Source organism: Scyliorhinus torazame, chromosome 6, assembly GCF_047496885.1.
Source record: "Scyliorhinus torazame isolate Kashiwa2021f chromosome 6, sScyTor2.1, whole genome shotgun sequence".
NCBI lineage: Eukaryota > Metazoa > Chordata > Chondrichthyes > Carcharhiniformes > Scyliorhinidae > Scyliorhinus > Scyliorhinus torazame.
The window spans coordinates 308,991,582-309,000,988 of record NC_092712.1 but is presented as its reverse complement, the minus strand read 5'-3'; the positions used below and the strand labels follow the sequence as shown (position 1 = coordinate 309,000,988).

The 9,407-nt window shown below is 55.0% G+C and overlaps 1 protein-coding gene across 3 annotated transcripts in view; it reads left to right on the top strand.

Moving 5' to 3' along the window:
• Positions 1-480: 480 nt before the first annotated feature.
• Positions 481-9,407, top strand: part of uba5 (ubiquitin-like modifier activating enzyme 5) — a 28,330-nt gene continuing 19,403 nt past the window's right edge. Inside the window, exons 1-3 of one of the 3 annotated variants that reach the window (XM_072510037.1) lie at positions 481-732; positions 6,717-6,762; positions 6,860-6,949. In XM_072510037.1, the coding sequence (XP_072366138.1) occupies positions 581-732; positions 6,717-6,762; positions 6,860-6,949 (288 nt within the window). In that variant the 5' untranslated portion in view covers positions 481-580. Of the gene's footprint in view, positions 733-6,716; positions 6,763-6,835; positions 6,950-9,407 lie in introns of all 3 variants that reach the window. The other 2 variants (XM_072510039.1, XM_072510038.1) reach the window with 2 other exon arrangements.

The window sequence follows — 9,407 nt, the reverse complement described above, 5'->3', positions numbered from 1 at the left end:
AACCCTTAATATAAGAACACAGTGGTTTACCACATGTGTATTTGGCTGTCTGCCTCTCTCAAATTCCTGGGGTTTCGAATCATGACTTTGCCCCGCCCGCCCCAACTATTGATGGGCCAACACATTCATCCTGGTGACGCATTGCCTTCCTACACCAATTGCAAAACCAAAAGTCTCATTATCCCATTAGGTGATGTTTGATTGTCAAACAGCCTTTTTTTTCAATGTTTTTATATCTGGTAAAAAGAAACGTTCAAACAAAATAGAAATATTTTAAAACATCCCGATGATTTTTCTCCAGGAGTTGCACACAGCACCGTCCTGGAGATTGATCAGCTCCAGGCCAGTCCTGGAGGGTTGGCAACATGTGAGTAACGAAGCAGCCGATTGTTACATGGTTTTTTTATCCAATCACCGCCCGCCCTCCTGCTCTGGTTTGTTGCACGGCGTTCGATCCTTTGTGACGTCGCGTTTCATTGATGTAACGACGTTCCATTCGCACTGCGCCGCTGATCTGATACGTGGCCTTCAGCCTGAGCCGGCCTGCGTCCTCCAGGGAGGAGCTGTCTGGACCAGAGCGATGGCAACGGTACCGGAGCTGCAGGCGAAAATCCGAGCGCTGGAGGCCGAGCTGGCGGGGGAGAGGGCCAGAAAAGCCGGCTCGGGGGAGCAGCAATGCCGGCGAAGGATAGAGAGGATGAGCGCGGAGGTGGTGGATTCCAACCCTTACAGGTGATGCTGGCCTGCGTCCGCCTGTTTGATGGCAGCGACGCACGACTCCCCCCCCCCCCCCCCCCCCCATGCCAATGCCCCCCCCCCCTCCCCCGGTTGCCAATGATCCTGCCCCCCCTGACTGGCAATGCCCCAGCCAGCCGACTGGCAATGCTCCTGCCCCTCTGACTGGCAATGTCCCTGCCCCCCGACTGCCAATGCCCCTCACCCCCCTGACTGGCAATGCCCCTAGCCCCCCTGACTGGCAGTGCCCCTGGCCTGCTCCCCTGACTGGCAATGCCCCTAGCCAACCTCACTGGCAATGCTCCTGCCCCCCCCCGACTGGCAATGCTCCTGCCGCCCCCCCCCCTGACTGGCAATGCTCCTGCCTTCCCCCCCCCCCCGACTGGCAATGCTCCTGCTGCCCCTGACTGGCAGTGCCCCTGACTGGCAGTGCCCCTGTTGCCCCTGACTGGCAGTGCCCCTGTTGCCCCTGACTGGCAGTGCCCCTGCCCCCCCTGACTGGCAATGCTCCTGCCGCCCCCCCCTGACTGGCAATGCTCCTGTCGCCCCCCTGACTGGCAATGCTCCTGCTGCCCCTGACTGGCAGTGCCCCTGACTGGCAGTGCCCCTGTTGCCCCTGACTGGCAGTGCCCCTGTTGCCCCTGACTGGCAGTGCCCCTGCCCCCCCTGACTGGCAATGCTCCTGCCGCCCCCCCCTGACTGGCAATGCTCCTGCCGCCCCCCTGACTGGCAATGCTCCTGCTGCCCCCCCAACTGGCAGTGCCCCTGCCCCCCTTGACTGGCAGTGCCCCTGCCCCCCTTGACTGGCAGTGCCCCTGCCCCCCTGACTGGCAGTGCCCCTGCCCCCCTGACTGGCAGTGCCCCTGCCCCCCCGACTGGCAGTGCCCCTGCCCCCCGACTGGCAGTGCCCCTGCCCCCCCGACTGGCAGTGCCCCTGCCCCCCCCGACTGGCAGTGCCCCTGCCCCCCCTGACTGGCAGTGCCCCTGCCCCCCCTGACTGGCAGTGCCCCTGCCCCCCCTGACTGGCAGTGCCCCTGCCCCCCCTGACTGGCAGTGCCCCTGCCCCCCCTGACTGGCAGTGCCCCTGCCCCCCCTGACTGGCAGTGCCCCTGCCCCCCCTGACTGGCAGTGCCCCTGCCCCCCCTGACTGGCAGTGCCCCTGCCCCCCCTGACTGGCAGTGCCCCTGCCCCCCCTGACTGGCAGTGCCCCTGCCCCCCTGACTGGCAGTGCCCCTGCCCCCCCTGACTGGCAGTGCCCCTGCCCCCCCTGACTGGCAGTGCCCCTGCCCCCCCTGACTGGCAGTGCCCCTGCCCCCCCTGACTGGCAGTGCCCCTGCCCCCCCTGACTGGCAGTGCCCCTGCCCCCCCTGACTGGCAGTGCCCCTGCCCCCCCTGACTGGCAGTGCCCCTGCCCCCCCTGACTGGCAGTGCCCCTGCCCCCCCTGACTGGCAGTGCCCCTGCCCCCCCTGACTGGCAGTGCCCCTGCCCCCCCTGACTGGCAGTGCCCCTGCCCCCCCTGACTGACAGTGCCCCTGCCCCCCCTGACTGGCAGTGCCCCTGCCCCCCCTGACTGGCAGTGCCCCTGCCCCCCCTGACTGGCAGTGCCCCTGCCCCCCCTGACTGGCAGTGCCCCTGCCCCCCCTGACTGGCAGTGCCCCTGCCCCCCTGACTGGCAGTGCCCCTGCCCCCCCTGACTGGCAGTGCCCCTGCCCCCCCTGACTGGCAGTGCCCCTGCCCCCCCTGACTGGCAGTGCCCCTGCCCCCCCTGACTGGCAGTGCCCCTGCCCCCCCTGACTGGCAGTGCCCCTGCCCCCCCTGACTGGCAGTGCCCCTGCCCCCCCCTGACTGGCAGTGCCCCTGCCCCCCCTGACTGGCAGTGCCCCTGCCCCCCCTGACTGGCAGTGCCCCTGCCCCCCCTGACTGGCAGTGCCCCTGCCCCCCCTGACTGGCAGTGCCCCTGCCCCCCCTGACTGGCAGTGCCCCTGCCCCCCCTGACTGGCAGTGCCCCTGCCCCCCCTGACTGGCAGTGCCCCTGCCCCCCCTGACTGGCAGTGCCCCTGCCCCCCCTGACTGGCAGTGCCCCTGCCCCCCCTGACTGGCAGTGCCCCTGCCCCCCCTGACTGGCAGTGCCCCTGCCCCCCCTGACTGGCAGTGCCCCTGCCCCCCCTGACTGGCAGTGCCCCTGCCCCCCCTGACTGGCAGTGCCCCTGCCCCCCTGACTGGCAGTGCCCCTGCCCCCCCTGACTGGCAGTGCCCCTGCCCCCCCCTGACTGGCAGTGCCCCTGCCCCCCCTGACTGGCAGTGCCCCTGCCCCCCCCTGACTGGCAGTGCCCCTGCCCCCCCCCTGACTGGCAGTGCCCCTGCCCCCCCTGACTGGCAGTGCCCCTGCCCCCCCTGACTGGCAGTGCCCCTGCCCCCCCTGACTGGCAGTGCCCCTGCCCCCCCCTGACTGGCAGTGCCCCTGCCCCCCCCTGACTGGCAGTGCCCCTGCCCCCCCCTGACTGGCAGTGCCCCTGCCCCCCCTGACTGGCAGTGGCCCTGCCCCCCCTGACTGGCAGTGCCCCTGCCCCCCTGACTGGCAGTGCCCCTGCCCCCCTGACTGGCAGTGCACCTCCCCCGACTGGCAGTGCCCCCGACTGGCAGTGCCCCTGCCCCCCCGACTGGCAGTGCCCCTGCCCCCCCCCGACTGGCAGTGCTCCTGCCCCCCTGACTGGCAATGCTCCTGCCCCACCTGACTGGCAATGCCCCTGCCCCCCTGACTGGCATTGCCACTCTTCTTTCCCCCCCCCCCAAAACCACCACCCTACCCCACGGCTGGAAATGTTCCTGACATTTGTGGGGCAGTAATGTGTCTCTGCAGCGAACTAACCATGAGCTGTCAGTCACCAGGTGGTGCTTTGCCATTCCCAGCCCCACGTCAGCCTACAAGTTCTTAATTTTGCCCTTGTTGCGATGTTTAGTGGATCTTGGGTTGCTTCACAATTTTAAAAATGAGTTTCCCGACCTCCTATCTTCCACCCTCTGTAAACTCTGCTGGTGACGAACTGTCACCAAGTTCGGTTCACTCATTACCCCCTCCGTACTCACTGAAACAGGGGGAAATCCATAGAATGGAGTAACTCGTGAAAGAATGAGTCACACTGAGAAATCTAGTTAGTAATTGTGCACAGAATGGGCTGAGACACCAGAGTTGTTTGTAAGCATCAGACCCATTTAGAATCGCTGCACGATTGGTTGCCAGGCCTTCAGTTACCTAGGCCCTGAGCTCTGAAATACCCTCTCGAGGTTTCTGCACCTCACTATCCTGCTTTTAATATGCTCCTTAAAACATTGACCAAAGTTTCTAGTCATCCGTCCTCCTGTCTTTGTGCCAACCTTTTCCTGTCAGGAGTTTTGGGATGTTTTACTACAGTCAAGGGGCTATATAAATGAAAGTTGTTAAGAAGAGGATTTATTGGGCCAGTCAAAGTGACTGGACTCTCTTTGCACCCTTACTCCCCAAGATGCCTAGCACCTGGCATGATTGATGGATGCAGCAGGGCATCTGGTGGTAAGAAGGATGTCAAAACAGTCGTGATTCTCAGCGCAACATCCGGGAAAGTGGGACTAAACCATTTTCCCATCGTTCCAGTTGCTTCAGTACGTACTTTTCTGCCTCTTTTGAGAATCCTGAAGGGTTGAACACTTCATTTTAAACAGCGACTTGCATCGTATAGGGTATAGGATCTGTTATGCCCCGCAATATCTTGAGACACCTCTTGGATCAGCTGGGAATAAGGAACAAGCTAGCGAGTGGCAGGGGGAAAGGCGTTTTGAGGGTTGGGAGCACGGATTTCCCAAGTTAGGCTGAAAGCGGTGCTACTGACCCTTCGGAATAGGGATGGGGGAAACAGGGTAGACTCTAGCTAGTAAGCTGGAGGATGTAGGGCTGAAAACTGTCACAGAAATGGGGCGGGAACCATGGGGAAACTCGTAAAGAGTGAGGCGTTTAAAGTTCATGCACCGAGGGGTGAGGAGCCAGTTGCGATCATTAAATAATCCCAGATTCATAGAGAGATTGGTGGGGAGGGGGAGGTTTTAACAGGTGTGCAGGACTTGGCGCAGTTCTGCCTGAGCTGCTGTATTTGTTGAGTGGAGCCCAAAGGTTAACGTAATTCAGATTGGAGCACTCTCCCATTCTCTCAGTGAGTGACCACCATGGCCCAGCTGGTGGCACTCTCGCCATTAAGTCACAAAGTTGTGGGATCAAGTCCCGCTCCAGGGGTTGAGTGCAAAAGCAAGGCTGACACTCCAGTGCTGTACAGAGGGAGTGCTGCACTGTCAGAGGTGCCGATTTTCAGATGAAATGCTATATTGAGGTGCCCCGTCTGCTTGCTTGGGTGGATGTAAAAGATTCTCTGACACTTTTACCTCCAGCATCCTGGCCAATATTTATCCCTCAATCTACATGACTAAAAACAGATTACCTGGTTATTATCGCAATGCTGTCTGTGAGAGTTTGCCGTGTGCAAATTGGCTGCTGAGCTTCCTACATCGTGTTGATGTAGAAAATCAACCATGATCTAATTGAGTAGCAGAGCAGGCTTGAGGGGCTGAATGGTCTATTCCTGCTATGTTCCTATTATTATTAGACCCGGGACCACTCTTCAAAAAGTACTTGGTTAACTGTAAAGCGCTTTAACAAGTCTAATTCCTTCACCTCAATCTACCGTCTTCTCTGCTTCAAGCAAGAAATTCAATCTAATTCCTCTCTCTTCATCCCTATTTTACACTTCCTCTATCTGTTTTGTTGGGACTATTCTTCTGTAGTTTCTCTACCCTAACATTCTAAAGTGCTTTGGCTTAAGGTGGCTCCGTCCTAATTCTATCGTAGATTTACTTCAGTACAAAGTTACATTGCGTTCATCTGTCTTTAATTATTTTCTCTCTCTTGTCCTTATACCCAACACTGAAAGCACTTCCCCTTGTTGTTCACATGCTCCTGTTGGTGGGGGAAGAAGCCAAGTTGAATAGTTCAAAGGGCCCAGCACTGGCATACTGCCCTCTGAACTGGCCTCGCCCCCACTCTGCTGTGGGGAATAGACAAGAAATATAGGCTTTCAACCCTCTTGTTTGAATTCACAAAACAAAAAGCTTTCGTAATCTTTCCTGATACGATTCTACAACCCTAAACCTTTAACTTCCTTTCTGACTAATCTCACTTTGTTTCTAAATAGTGTTCCCTGGCATTTTAGTGGAAAATTGATCTGTGGCAATAGCCGATTATAACTTTGGTAAGTTACATTGGGAACATCCCAAGTTGCTGCTGCCCAGCTCAGTGTGTCATTTGATAAGAACGTAAGAAAGAGGAGCAGGAGTAGACCATTCGGCCCCTCCAGTCTGCTTCTCCTTTCATTATGATCATGGCTGATCTTCTGCCTGAATTCTATTTCCACGCCCACTCCCTCTGTCCCGCTCTGGATTCCCCCAGAGACCAGGCATGTGTCCATCCCAGCCTTAAAGGCATTTAGTAATAGAGCAACCCCAAACCCTGGGATAGAGAATTCCCAAAACTTCACAACCCTTTGAGTAAAGAGATTTTTCCCCATCTCAGTCCCAAATGATTCCCCCACCAGAGGAAAGAACCCCTCTGTATCTACCCTCTCGAGCCCCTTTGGGATGTGGTAGGTTTCAGTCTGATCACTTCTTGTTCTCCTAAACTCCAGATAGTATAAACCGAGTTTGGTCAGCCTCTCGTCATAGGACAGCATCCCTCCCCCCTCCACCACCCAACCCAGGAACCAATCTAGTGAACCTTCGCAGTACCACCTCCGAGGCAAGGACACCCTTAAATATGGAGACCAAAACATGCGCGTAGTACACTCACCAAAGTGGCTGTGATCCCGCCAAAGCCCTGTGCAATTGCTGAGAATTGATCAAACATTGTTTGCACTCTCTATCCCTTTCTAACTTGTTCAACAATTGTTTCTATTTCACCTAGTCGCCTGATGGCTCTCAAACGAATGGGAATCGTTGCTGATTATGAGGTGAGCTGAGTTTGTAAAGAACCGGTGACTGCGTTTCTTGTGCGATAACCTTTCATAACGACTACGGCTCAAGCGTTTCTTCTGATTTCGTGCACAGAAAATCCGGACGTTCACGGTGGTGGTTGTGGGTGTCGGTGGGGTTGGAAGTGTGACAGCGGAAATGTTGACAAGATGTGGCATTGGTAAGGTAATGCAAACCCTCCACTTTCCTTTTGATCTTCTTCATCTCTGGACCGAATAAACTATAGGATGGCAAAACCATCCAGCACAGATTTGGCATCATAGAACCAGCTGGAGTATGGGCGCGAAATATTGAAATATCTCCAGAACCAGTTTCTATAATTCGTAGACAGCAGATCACCTTGTCTTTCTCTTCAACCATCGAAAGCGTTTCTTGAAGAAATTGTTCAGAGCACGTATCTTGTAAAGCGGCGCAGTATAAGACGTCCTTTAGCACTGAGTTACGTAGGAAGATGTTCTTTTAGACCTAAGGAAAAGGAGGAGGCCCTTCAGCCCCTCGAGTCTGTTCTTCCATTCAGTGAGTTTATGACTACTCTGTGGCTGAACTCCATATGCCCACCTTTGTGCCATATATATCCCTTAATACCATTGCTCGGCAAAGTACTATCAATGTCTGATTTAACATTGACAGAATTAAATTGAGCATTAATTGTTATTTGTGGAAGAGACTTCTAAATTTCTACTATCCATTGTGAGAAAGAATATTTTCTAATTTTATTCCTGAGAGTTCTGGTTCTTATTCCTAAATTCTTCAAGTGAAAAAAGTTCCTCTCTCCATCAACCCTTTCTGTTCCCTTTAATAATTTGGAAACTTCAACCAAATCGCCCTACAACCTTCTAAATTCCAGGGATCACATCTGTAATTTGGGTAATCCCTCCTCAGTGAGGGGCCAGGGGTGTCTGAGAGGAGGGCCAGAGAGGGAGGGAGTGAGGGTGGGTGGGAGGGAAGAGCAGTGGAGGGTGTCAGAGAGGGAGGGGCAGTGGGGGGAGTCAGCGGGAGGGAGGGGCAGTGGAGGGCAGAGGGAGGAAGGGGGACAGTGAAGGGGTCAGAAGAAAGTGCAGTGAAATGGTATCAGAGGGAGAGTGAAGTGGGTGATCAGAGAGGGAGGGAGGGGCAGTGAAGGGGGAAGGCGGCAGAGAGGGAGGGAGCGAAGGGCAGTGAGGAGGGTTGGAGAAGGAAGGAGTTGAGGGGCAGTCAAGGTGGGAAACTAGAGAGGGGGCGGCAAGCGAGGGGCAGTCAGGGGGGGTCAAGAGTGGGGGGGGAGAGAGAGAGAGTGAGACAGACAAGGGAGTCGATGGTTATTGGTGGTAGACACAGCAATAGAGTTGAGGCCACAATCAGATCCGCCTTGAACTTACCAAACAGTGTTGCAAGCTTGAGGGACAAAATGGCCGACTCCTCCTTGTTTGTACATACGTAAGTTAATAATTGAACTGTTAAGAGACCAGATATGATTGTGGTAAATCTAAATTGTGCGACCTCCATGAACAATGAATCCTCCCTAAAGTGTGGTGCCTGGAAATGTTCACACAACTCCAGGTGTACTGACCTGCTTTAAATATGTTTTATATAAACCCAATACGTTATGACAACCCTATTCAAGGTACTGAAAGCTCACTGTATCACTCATGAATTATACAGCACCCATGGGTCCTCCTAATGCAAGTTTATTTGGGGTAATTTGCTACTTTTTTTTTCTTTTAAAATTCAGAGTACCAAATTCATTTTTTCCAATTAAGGGGCAATTTAGCGTGGCCAATCCACCTAGCCTGCACATCTTTGAGTTATGGGGGTGAAACCCACGTAAGCACGGGGAGAATGTGCAAACTCCACACGGACAGTGACCCGGGGCCGGGATTGAACCTGGGACCTCGGCGCCGTGAGGCAGCAACACTAACCACTGCGCCACCGTGCTGCCCATTATTTACTCATCTTGATTTATGGTGGTAATGTCACTGGACTAGTTACCCAGAGGCCCAGACTAATGCTCTGGGAGGAAATGGCAGCTAGTGAAATTTAAATTCGATTGATAAATCTGGAATTATAACGCTGGACTTGGTAATGACAACCATAAAGCGATCATCGATTGTTGTTAAAAACCCACCTGGTTCCCTAATGCCCTTTAGCGAAGGAAATTTGCCATCCTTACCCGGTCTGGCCTAGATATGAGACCAGACCCACAGCAATGTGGTTGCCTCTCGCAAGGGCAACAATTAGGGACGGACGATAAATGCTGGTGACACACATCCTAGGATTGAATTAGTGATATAGTCAGAGTCTAAGGTACTGGTTGACCAACGGGAATGTTGCTTCGCACAAACTGATTCTGAGGAGCTGGGTGTAGGAGCGGTTTCAAGGCCTGTGTATTGAGTTGGCTTCCACCTGGGCTTTTCTCCTGTGGTTCAACTCAGTACAAAGAGCAGCAGACACATCAACAATCTGACAGAGGTTTTATTTTCTACAAGCTTGCATTCATGTACATGAGAGATGAGGCCTGGATAGCTGCCAAGGTCCTTCTTCAGAACGCAGACACAAACTCAGCACATATGCAACTTTCAAAAATCAATAGCCCTTCCCAGTTGGACGCGATCCATCCATGAAGTTGCTATGTTTAAACTCACCC